The following is a 12,404-nucleotide window of genomic DNA, read 5'->3' on the forward strand; positions in this document are numbered from 1 at the left end:
AGACTAATAGGCTGATCCGAGCCCCTGTTCATCCTTGACAGGGGCGGTTTTTCGTAGAATTGCTGGTCTACCCCTCCCAACCGGGCTTACACGGGCGGCTACGAAAGTATCATCCTATTACCATTTTTGGTGTACGCAATAATACCTAGGTACCCTGGTCTCTATGCAATATTATTTGACAGCCAATGAGAATTATTGTCTCATTACTAGTGAAGCAAGTTGAGATAACCAACCTACTCGCATGCAATGGACATTAATATATGTGGCGCTAATAGTAAAGGGTACGTGTGCAAATACATCGAGGTACATGGAGGCCAACCCAACGGGAGCTCAGAACGACCTCGGGAGTTTAATTATCTTCCAAATTAGGCCAACAAAAGTGGACTCATGCAGTGTGATAACAACTTGCAGTAAGGCGACAAGCATGAGCCTATACCTCCACCACTCCTCGCAAGTGTGTAAGCGCCTTCGGTTGAATGGTGGATTCGGAGGCAGCCAATCATATCCTTTATCACTCGGAGTTCCCAAAAAATATGGGGTCTTGATGTGCGTGACAGAAGTTGAAACATAAGCCGAAGTTGCGGTCACCCACATCTAGTATGCGGAGTACGGAGTACTTACTGTTGTATTATTGTACTTGCCCTCAGAATGTGGCGCCAGATCCCAAAGTCCAAACCTGAGTTGGAGGGAAACGAGATATCACATTTGTGCTAACATGCCAATTTCCCTGCCTCATGTGATTACACCTAGGTGTGAGACTTACCCCGTGCAGAGTCCAACTACAAAGTACACTGTATCTACGAGCTATTCCTATTTGGGAAGTAATACCTTCATTGACTGCTGGTGTGAAGTAGTAATAATAAACATTTTGATAAATATGTACAAAGAATGCAATTCATAGGAGCCAGCTCCAGGTGTATTTTTTTTTTTTCCTTTTTTCTCTCTTCTTCGGCTGGAAATAGCCTGGTAAATGTCACCCCGTACATACAGAGTCAATGTAACATTCACGCCAATCTATGTGTGGCAAAGAACAGGACATGATAAAAAATTCAAAAGCCTAAAATGAAACGCCAACCAACCATGCTTCTTCAATCGTTAAAAGAAATTCGTAAAACCGTGGCTTGTGTGACCATAAATCAGTCGACTGCAAAGGGTATAAAACAAACATAATAAGGAAATATGCAAAGAGTGTCAAAATATCAGGCTCCTAGAAGGGGGCACCGTTCAAATCGAGAGCAGCACCACCTTCGGTACCCCTTCGGAGGGCCTTTGCCAGCATCAGCTCGCGCATCCAGTCAATTCGCTCATCGCGAGTTTTGACGGCAAAATGATGGGCCTTGCTGCCATTGTTGAACATTGTTTTACGTTCAAAGTTGGCGCTGCTAGGCGATGGGATCAACGAGAAGGCAAAGGCAGTGTCTCCGCGAGTGTCGTCTGTGCGCTTTAGAACAGTCTTTTTGAATGCGGCTGTCAACTTTGAGCTGGAAGCAAGGGAAGAGCAGGCCACGGCATAATCGTCAACGTCGATGTACTCGAGGGCCTTGGCAACCTGCTGCGAGTCATCCTCGTTCGTATACATGGCGAGTTGGGTGCCCCGGAGGGCAAATAGGTGGTCTTGCCACTCATGGCGCAGGAAGCGGGCGTTCTTCCGCTTCTTCATCCAGCCAGCGTGGATTATCTCGGTACTGGGCTCGCCGGTAGGGCTGAAAGGATTGGGGCGGCAATGACCAGCACGAGGAGTGCGATCCAGATCTTCGATGGTGTCAATGGGTCGTAGCATCTGGGCTTCACTCAGAGGCTTCTTCCTGTGATTGTCAAGCTTGGTGGATCTTGTACGGTAGACTGGATCGGGGGTTGGGCAGTGATAGTGACCAAATCGCATATCAGGTGGGACTGATTGCGAGATGTTTCTCTCAATTGGACCAAGTTGAATAGCCGTCAAAGGGACATCCATCTCGGAAACCGGTTTGGACTGCTCATAGTGGGGGTCATGGCGATAGTAGTCGGATGGAGAGAAGAATGAGTCTTGCGACGTAACAGACTCTTCTGGGGAGTAGTCTTGGAATGGCTGCTCCCTGTAGACAACTGAAGGAGTGATGGTTCGTTGTCCGGAAAGGGTGGGTGGGGAAATAGCAGAGTCTTCTGATGTGTCATAGCTGCTTGGAATTTGAAGCCTAGGAAGGCTTCGGAGATTCTCAGCCAGGGTTCCAGGAGAGTGAGATTCAGGGGAAGGGAATGTATCCCTCGGGGGTGTTGAAGGGTCGTTTACTGGCCCCAGTCGGCTCAGACGCTGGAAATTCAAGAAGTTTCGGACATTCTCCTGGGCATCTCTAGGTTGAACATCATAAAGCTTATCCTGGGAAAGTGGGAGATTGCTAGGTTGGGCAGGGCCAAAAGCATCAGAAGAGGCAACAATCGATGGGGTTACATCTGTGGAAGGCTTTGCGAGGTTGCGTGCAGTAGCAGGATTTCCTGGGTCGCCTGTAATAACCATTGAACTCCCCAACGATTCAACTGGGAGGTCCCTGACCATGCGAGATAATTTCGCGTGCTGTTTTAGCCATTTGCGGCAATCCTCTCCCTTAGAACATCTGTGAAGTCTGGGCAAGACCTGCTCGATGCCGACGATCGAAACGTAGTCTTGGGGTCCAACAGCCCGTGGTCCGCGGCGGCGGCGGTGCTGCTGCTGCTGCTGAAACAAGTACTCTCTATCCTTGCGCGCAGATTCTTCATCATATGCCACTGGAGTGGAAGTGCAAGTGATACCGCCATCAGCCATTGCCGACTGTGGGGTTGCCTCCCTTGAAATATGCTCCAGTGGTGGAACAGGCGGGAGCTCTTTGCATGAGATAGAAAATCTCTCGCGTAGCTCGCGGATCGAGCTCATTAATGTATGTCGCTTCCCAAAAGATGAGATGTCGAGTTCTTTCAAATCTTCTGGCTGCAGTTCCAGGAGAATGGATCCCGAGATATCATTGATGAAAAATTTCTCCACAACATCTTCAGCCACATTTCGCTTTTGCATCCACTCGACAACATCTTGTGGGGTCCAGCTCGAGACATTACCCTCGTCGGGTTGTGTTGAGGCATTTTGGTGTATCACATCTGGAGTGTAGCTCTGAGGCTTAATGTTTTCAAATCGAGAAGGGACAGGAGTATCTCTCCTGTATGGGCCAAGCTTAGATGCAGAAGAATACAAAGTTGTGGTAGCACTAGTAGGTATGTCCTCATAAATCAAATCAACCTCAACGGTTGACTTGATTTCTGTACCATCTGAGAGGCTGAACAGGTGTGGCCCTGTTGGGCCAGCAACAGGATGTTCGTCGATATGGAAGTGAAAGGCAGTTAGGCCAGTGGAGCACGGAGTCTTTATGTCGTCTGGCGTCGAAGCGGTGGTAACACTTGAACTTCCGAACTTCAATTTTTAGTTAGCTCGTGGTCTCATAAAGCAACTCAACCCGCAGAAAGACATACCGAACGAACACTTCTGTGTGATGAATCCCCACCGGATTCTGATTGCGAATCTGAATCAAAATCTGTGTCTACAATATCGGCATACTCCGAGTATCCATACTCTTTTCCTCCGGGATACTCGAGTGTAGGAAGATATTGAACTTGGGAAGTCTAATGAATGACTTAGTATACAAGTTAAAGTTAAAGGAGAAAATAACAAACCATTTTAAAGGGTGGTATAAAGTCCAACTGAAAGTCAGAGAGCCCCTGTTTGAGAGGGAGTTTGGGAGGCGTATCAAAGGATTTGTAACGTATGGTTATGAAGGGTAAAATAGTATGTGCCAGGGGAGGATGGTAAAGCCAAGGCAACGAAAGTATCAGGCAAGAGTTAATATTATTATCGTCGCTCAGCGATGATTGGAAATATAATGTTCATTAATGTGGATTTTGGAGATGTGTTGGGAAGCCGGGTGGTTGGAGGTTATATGTACATGGTTATAGCCGCCATGACAGTTCAGAAGGAACAGAGTTGCCAAAAAAAGCCCACAGTCAAAAATAGCTTCAGAAAAAAATTTTCAACCAGTCAAAAGGATGTGATGGTTGGGTACGCAGTTGCATGAGGCGAGACTAGCAACCGGAGAGGCCAGGGAGCACAGGACCCTGGGTAGCTTCCCCAGTCGATTTGACTGCCAATGATTGGCTAGTCACTGCCGTTCTCTCACCTTGGCGCTTTTACCATTTATGAGGTACTGTGATTGGATGAAATTGCAAACTTATTGCACAATGCCAAAATTAACTTGAGGGGTAAGCATCCAAGAGATCCAAGAGGGGGGTTGGAAAAACCAGCGAGAGGCTAGAAAGAACGACGCTACTGCAGTGATGACCGCTCAGCACCCATTCGACTGGTCCTAAAAGCATGTTCCCATGTCTGGGGTGGATATTTGAAATAAATCGTGGCCAATGGTTTCCAATTGCTTATCACATTAGCGCTAAGGTAGCCATCCGATGGTTTGATCACACACGGGAAATGTGCCCATAATCTTTCTCATACAGGACATTTAAGGTCGATAATTATAGCAGCAAATGAGGATTGTCAGTTAACTCAACTTGATATTTTATTAATATACTATCCAAAATAAGAAAGTTCAATGTCAATCGGTTAATAGATTGTGTCCCGATGTCATACGTTCCTCGAATTAGATGTATAATAACCCAATGTGGAAAGAATTATTGTAAAGGATTTTTTAGAATCGAGCACGAGGTCATTCCTGGTTAGTTCAAACCTCATCTATGTTGGTCTTACTCCGTACACCGTTCGTTGAAATAACGCCTCCTATGGACCCCACAGGGAATGATCACTGACTCGAGCATGTTTGCAAGGTGACTGATCACCACATATGCAGTCTACGAGATCTTTCACATTGTCCATGCGACACTCCCAATGGACCTTTTCTCCCCATTGGTTCTCAAATTAGAGAGAGAAAAAAAATGAAAAGAAAAAAAAGAAAACATACATAAAAACACGTGCTGCTTTTTAGATGATGCGCCTAGGCTTTCTTTTCTTATGTTCCCTTGATTTTGGGAGAATGCTTTTGCCTTTCTAAAGGAGGAGGTTACATCCAGAGCATTTGTATGACAAAGTCCAGATTGTTATCAAGGGCGGCACGACATGATTCGGGATTTTCATCTTATATCTAGAGTCTTAATTCAAGTTCAATCCCCCATTCCAAGTCGGATGCAACGTATTGATCTAGCACAGGTAAATACTACGGAGTAATGCAGCGCATATACCAAAAGTTAGGCCAACAGTATGCTTCTCTACACCCCTAATTCGAGTAGTCTTATGTGATAGAACAATTTCTACTCGCACATTCTAGATACACTTATATTTTTACAGTCAATATGACGTCGCCCATCTCATTCGAGTCTCGTTCCTGAATGGTTCAAGGCACGGGGGTCCAAGCAATCGGGCTAGCTCGGTACCTGGCATATTGACGTTTGAGCCAGCCGAGAACCATTTCAAAGTAAGTGTAACTACTGACCCCCAACCAACAAGAATGAACCTCCCGTGTCCTATTCGCTGGTAGATTAATTTGATGAAAAGCGCTAAATGATTCGTTATCCGACTCCAAAATAAGGAGAAAGGAACAAAATCCTTGTAGGCTGCTGAATGCCATGTGTGTTGCTCTCGGGTTGACGGGTAACAAACAATAACCTCCAACTGTACTAGAATTAACCAAGGTCCCCAAAATATGCAGGTGCCTTTGTTCCGAATGAGGCGCTTAATGCCAATAAGATATCTGAAAATAGAAAGATTTAGTATTCCTTTAGATCCGAATGAGAGATATTTGTTGCAAATCTATTATTAGCAAGCACCCTAGAAAGATTAAATTATTCAAATTAATGATTATTAGCACCTGCATATGTAACTAGTCTGTTGGATTGGCGGTTAATTGTTGCTAATTAAGGGATATACTATCTATCATGGTTTCCCCGCCTTTGCACGGACGGGGGACGATTGGCTGTGGATTCTCCATTCTCTGCAAAGGATGAGCTTGGTCCACCGCCCGAAACGCTAAGGCCCTGAGGACCATGAGCCAATCATAATGAAATTTTGGAAGCTTGGCATGCACCAGCTGCCGCCGAGTCACCCTTGAACTCCACTTTCATGCACTTGCCATCACCAAATTGTGACCAACTAACTCGTCCGAAACCAAAGCTCCCGCAGCCAGGGAAGAAGCGGTCTATGGCTGTAAATTTCAATATTGCGACTCATACGACAAGAGAGTGAAGGAACTTGAATCTAAAAGATTATTAGTATGTGTTGAAAAGGACAGTGACTGCCGTTCCACATATTGCGGGAAAGAGTAGCACGAGCCAAAATGAAAAGACGTTATCATACGCACGGACGATGTGATTGAAAATGAATTAACCTATCAGCACCTGAGACGCACCATCTTGCTCGAGATATCACACACCTGGAGCCGATCAATGCACATGCATATTCTGACCAACAACTAACTTATCCCTGCAAAAAATGTACCCAAATTTAGGCCAGCTTTGGTGCCATTTGTTCCAGCCGCAAATTCCAACCCGATGTTCGCATAATCTCCCGGGGTGGATCATCCAATGGCCACTGACCAGGTCAAAAAATAGAAGCATCTAAAGCTGCAGGTCAGATCGAAAATTGTCTTTAAAGTCGTCCTCCTCCAGAGCTTTTGGGATAACTTCTGTCTCAGACCATTCTATCAACATCATCCTCATTACATTGTGGATTCTCTTTTGGTTTTGAATATTCTTTCTCTTCCTTTTGATTTGCCCTTTAGTTACTCGAAGACAACTAGCTTCGCTGGTGGCCCTACGACATTGTCCTTACGATTCAGCCTCTGTTCAACATATCGATTACTCGCCCAGCCCCGCACTTTGACACACGAGAATCAAAACCCACCATGGCGAACCCAATGACAACTGCAACGCCGGCTGCCATGGCGAATGAAGCACCTATGCCCCCAGCCGCAGCGCATAGTGACTCTGGAAGACTACACAAGCGTTCGCGCTCTGGTCAGTTATCATCTCACTATAATCAATTGAGAATTTATGATATTTTCAAATGTTGTCACGGTTTTCTTATCGCTGTTGCTAATACTATCTGGTTCTATAGGTTGTTTCACGTGCCGCCTGCGACGAAAGAAATGCGACGAAGGCCATCCATCTTGCTCAGCATGCACCAATCTATGCCTAAAATGCGAGTACAAGCGGCCCGTATGGTGGACAAGCACAGAGCAACGGAAGGCCCAAAAGGAAAGAATCAAGATAAGGATCAAGCACACAAAAATGATGGAAAGACGTGGATCGCTTCAAGGTATGCAAAGAGACTGGAGAAAGTCTGATGATCTTCTAAAGTTTTATGCTACTAGGTTATATGGACCGAATTCGCGCCGGGCTTATCAATCCAGATTCCCCCCTCATTGAAGGATATGATTTCAACCGCCCAAATAATGAGCCAGGAGGATCATTTACACCCCTTATACACACGCCAGCCTTTCCTCCGGGCGCTTGCCCGCCACAATATGCTCCGTATGAAGTTGATGTCAGAACTGAGCGACAGACCTTTGTCAATGATGTCCCATTACGACATGACTCGTCTGTGTCGACATTCAGTGCAATGGGACCGCCCCAACTCCACAACACCCTTCCTACTTTCCATGGAGACGATTGGCTGCAGGAAGACTGCTTCAGGCAAAAAGAGCCTAACTCTCTCAATTCAACAATATTTCCACAAGGCTACGGGTCTTCTCTGCCATACTTCCAGACAACAACAATCCCCGTGGATGATCAGGACCGCCCACTACTGGAACACTTTGTTGAACACGTTTTGCGCATGATCTTCCCTATACTTGAAGCACATCAACAAAGTGCCGCACGAACAAGGGTTATTTTGAGTGCGCTTGAGACGAACAAGTCGTACTTGCACTGCTGTCTTAGCGTATCTGCTATTCATCTCAAGACTACTATTGGGCTCGAGGGCGAACAGATCGACCATGATATTATGAGACATCGTTACGAAGCAATTTCACAATTATGTCAGTCGCTCAATCGCGATACCGATCATGAGAAAATCCTTGATGCGACCTTGGCAATGATCTTCTTTCAATCCTCCGTTGGTGCACCGGATGACTGCCTTCCAGATATTCCTTGGTGCGATCATTTCCAAGCCGTCTCGAGTCTAGTGAATAAGCTTGAGCTATCAACAGCGACAGTACCACAGCCAAGACCTCATGCAGTTTCGCCATTTAGCATGTCTCTTACATCCTGGATAGATATATTGGGAGCAACGATGCTGGGCAAGTCCCCTCAGTTTGCCCACACATATCGCTCTAAGCACCTGAGTGGAACATCATCTGGACTATGCGAGCTAATGGGATGTGATGATCGCGTCATGTATCTCATCTCAGAGATTGCTTGCTTAGATTCCCTGCAGTCCGAAGGTCGGATCGACGAACTCACCGTCTGTCACCATGTTTCTGCTCTCGGCACACAGCTTGAACACACAAAGTATCCCCGAGCCGTGCTCGCACAGCCTTACTCTGTTACGGGTACTATTCAATCTGAGCAGCTCACTACGAACATAAGCATAATCTTCCGCCTCGCGGCTCGCATCTATCTATGCAGCCTTGTTCCGGGCTTCGATCGGAACGAACAAAACACTGTTAATCTTGTATCTGAGATTACGAACGCTCTCCAATTCATTCCCGCAGGACCCTTTGGTTTTGATCGATCTCTGGTGTGGCCACTTCTTATGGCCGCTTCCTTCTCAACGCCAGTGAGCACATTCCGCCACGTTCTAGCCGAGCGAGCTGCTGCCCTCGGCGAGATCGGTGATTTTGGTGCATTTGGTCGTATGTATCGACTTGTTCGGGAGGTCTGGAGACTCTCCGACGACCCAGAGCCCACATTAGATGACCTCGATCAGTATGAATCTCAGTACTCTGTTCCGAAAGAGGGGTTACTACCATCGCCTGGAATCGGCCCTTCTAGTGCGCCTGCTCCCGCCCCCCGCATGAAACACATCAAAAGGCAAAGTGTGCACTGGCGAGATATTATGAACCGCAATGGCTGGCAATATTTGTTAATCTGATCTGGCTTGATATTTCCTTTTTTTTAAGGCTTTCGCCTAGGCTTTGGGGCTTTTGTTGTTATTTTTGATCGATATTTTTCATTCATTATTTATCTGGGTGCATGCTTGAAGGATGCTTGAAGGTTGCTTGAGGGAATTTGATTTCAAATGTTTGAAGCTTTCGAAGATGGGAGAAGAGACAATTCTCTTCTGAGCATAAAGCTCCTGGTCCCCGTATTATACCACTGTCGTTTTCTCTGTCAATGCCAATGGTTTTTCTGTTCTTTCACTTTCGTACGAAACTATGTTTGTTCCTCCGAGATCCTTTTGCGCTTGATATATAAATTTAACCCAAGCCATCTAGAACCTAGCTGTGGAGCTAACTAAATACCTACCATTCCCTGGTGGACTAGTTTATGTATGTAACTATATCTGATGCACTCAAGCAAATTGGGGGTCCTGCCTAGATTAATCAGTCCTTTAAGTTGTCCCAATAGAGCAAGCAAGGGGCTTCATGGCAGTACCTAAGTAGATTTATCATCTTCTCCATCTTGTAAATTGATTTTCTTCCGTAATCGTAGACACACCTAGGTAGAGTACATATCTACTAAGATCAATGGCAGTAGGTACATAGGCATCAATAGATCCACAACTGTTTCATGTAGCTTGCTTCGTCTTGGATCAAGTGCCTATGTCAGTCTATATATATTCTTTATTTCCTCGAGCCAGGCATTTGGAAACGTAGATCTAGAATAAATACCACCTAAAGAGCCATCTGCCTTAATATCAAGCTACATGCAGTTCTATATCAAAAGTGGGCTATCTTGATAGAACTTCTATGGTAGTGCTTCAAAGTTGATTATATATATTTTCGTCAGTCTATCAAAGGAGTAATCTTGGAAGCATACATAAATTATACCAGCTATCAGAAGTTGGCCCAAATGTTGTTGAACTCGTTCTTCCCTCCGCTTCTATCTCAATAAAAATTACTTTGAATAGAACACATACATAACGCTCCATTATCCCTATATGCTTCTCTTTTCTTCCCGGGGTCCCTCTCAGCTGTTTACTCAGATATAGTAAATCTGAAATAATTGTTGTGATATCATCCCTGCCATTTGTTAGGCTATTTGCCAGTTTATTTGCTGTTTTACATGGGTATAAATATCCAGTTTCTCCATAGATTTAATACAGCATCTTCTTCCTCATTCATCTCTCTCACCCCCATGGCATGCTCAATAGTAATTACATTGAACCTTTGTTTAAAACGAGGTACTGTGGCCACAGGTGGACAGTCGGGCTATATTGCCACATCCTGTATGAATCCTCCTTTTCCTCTGGAAGAGCAAGAAAAGATTAAGCTTTCGGATACGCAGCGGTGCGCGAGGCAAAAGTAGTTGAATCAACGAGACCCACCCTTGTCCGAGACCTTGCGAAAACAAAAACAGCTCACTCTACCTGGACCACGGGGACAGTCTGTAGATCAACATTCGGGGGATAGCCAGGTTCACAGGCTACCATAGCCCAGGACTCTACGTAGACGGTCAATGTACTAGACGCGTATAACGATCGACTGTCCAACTACGAGGGACAAAATCTGATGTACAAGGTCCAGAGCCAGGACTAGTACACCAACATAGTTAACCTTCCGGTAGGAATAAACTTAATTTACCTAGCTAATATCACTCGCCCTATAGCGGAGACATTACAACTAGTGTATACCATAAATAGGGGCAAGCGGCCCAGAGAGAATGACAGCTAGGCCGACGGATCTCAGGTTAGACCGTCGATATCTAAACCTAAGTTAAGTTAAATGCCCAGCGACAGCTACCTTAGGCCTTAATCGGGCCTTCTATACTAGTTAAGGAACTTTAAACTCACTAGGCGGAGAAATATCTCTACCCCAGTTGATCGATATATCTCCTAAGGCATGAACTGAGATTGCATCTCTGTTAAAACTGATCCCGGTGGAGAAAGGACCCAAAGCCGCCAAGAGGCCCAAGGCTAACATGGCCCAGTCTACCATCTCCTCTAATCTAGCTAAGCTTGTGTAGATCATTCGCATAAGGCTAACCCGGATTATTGAGGTCTCCACGATGACATGATATGCCCCCAGGACGGAAGCACTATCCTATTTTTTACTGAGGCTAATGTATTTGCGATGTCCAAAGATAATGTTACCACTCAGAGCAAAATATCCTGGGTTCTTATTTATGGTGGCTCGACCAGCAACATGATCCCAAGGGGAGTCGTGTCGAAGCTCAATTGTCGAACCGTCTCTCTATACAACGTTCTATATTTTGCAATATCGAAGGCACATGGTGAGTTGTTATTGTCTATTTAAGCTACACACGGAATATCAGTCATATTACTACCCACTGATGATATCGTGTGTGTTCGGAATGTGGATATGCTCACATTATATATTCAGCCCTCTACTTCTAGCCTTTTGCAGTATACTGTTCGTTCTTCTCAGCAACCTGTCACGTTACCTTATTATTAGATCTTTTTGTCCTGTATCTTAGTGCTTCTAGCTTCTCCTCAGACACACATTTTATGTATTATGGGTTGCGCTATCTCTTTCGCAGGTATCTGACACAATGTTTATATCTCAATCTATTGCTTAAGCTTGTAACGTCCAAGCAAAATTGATATCCTAAGTAGACTATACTACCACAGGTAAAGCAAGTGAAAGGACCTTCGGCATGAGCAGCCCCCTTGGAAGTACTTAAGACTACACATGCTCATTGCTAGGAAATGGTATGTATGAGTCCTGGTTGTTTGAACTCCACAAACAGCCAGATTAAACGTGACTTCCATCCAGAGGCCTTGTACACACATTCCACGGTCAATGAACTTAGTCGATTAGACGGCATATTCAAATCCAAGAATGTCTCGCCGTCAACCCCAAGATATACGCAATTGGCATGTCCATGACTACATATATTCTTCCATATGAGAGCCATAATCGAATATAGCGATAGAAGTATCCCAATATCCGTTTGTCATGGTGCCGCAGGTATTAACCAGCCAAGTACACGCAAATAAGGAAAGCCCGGGGAATGTGAAAACCATCCGCAAAGTATCTAGGCTGAACTATGGAAACTTGGTAGAGCACCCAACACCTTCCAGTTAGTTGTCAAAAAAAAGTATTGCTCATCAGAAGGTTACGGTTGCACAGCGAAGTTTGATTCCTAGAGCGATACGCCTTGGAGGATGCAAGCATATCCAAATATGCTTGTTCATCGCCAGATGGGACCTGATGGCTCAATTTGACGGAATGCAGAAGACATCGGCGCCTTTACTACGAAGTATACTGACAGTATTTAGCGCT

At 45.2% G+C, this 12,404-nt stretch overlaps 2 protein-coding genes across 2 annotated transcripts; one reads left to right on the top strand and one right to left on the bottom strand.

Moving 5' to 3' along the window:
• Positions 1 to 1,207: 1,207 nt before the first annotated feature.
• On the bottom strand, positions 1,208 to 3,678 carry PGRI_039380 (SAM and PH domain-containing protein; the record flags this gene model as incomplete). Its single annotated transcript, XM_040791651.1, has 3 exons — positions 1,208 to 3,415; positions 3,475 to 3,624; positions 3,676 to 3,678. The coding sequence occupies 3 exons, from the start codon at positions 3,676 to 3,678 to the stop codon at positions 1,208 to 1,210; spliced, it is 2,361 nt and encodes a 786-aa protein (XP_040645223.1).
• A 3,609-nt stretch (positions 3,679 to 7,287) lies between these two features.
• Positions 7,288 to 9,091, top strand: PGRI_039390 (fungal specific transcription factor domain-containing protein; the record flags this gene model as incomplete). The annotated part of the gene is made up of 2 exons (XM_040791652.1): positions 7,288 to 7,315; positions 7,371 to 9,091. The coding sequence occupies 2 exons, from the start codon at positions 7,288 to 7,290 to the stop codon at positions 9,089 to 9,091; spliced, it is 1,749 nt and encodes a 582-aa protein (XP_040645224.1).
• Between the last annotated feature and the right edge of the window lie 3,313 nt (positions 9,092 to 12,404).

This window comes from Penicillium griseofulvum (genome assembly GCF_001561935.1).
Source record: "Penicillium griseofulvum strain PG3 chromosome Unknown contig_87, whole genome shotgun sequence".
In the NCBI taxonomy this organism is placed as follows: Eukaryota; Fungi; Ascomycota; class Eurotiomycetes; order Eurotiales; family Aspergillaceae; genus Penicillium; species Penicillium griseofulvum.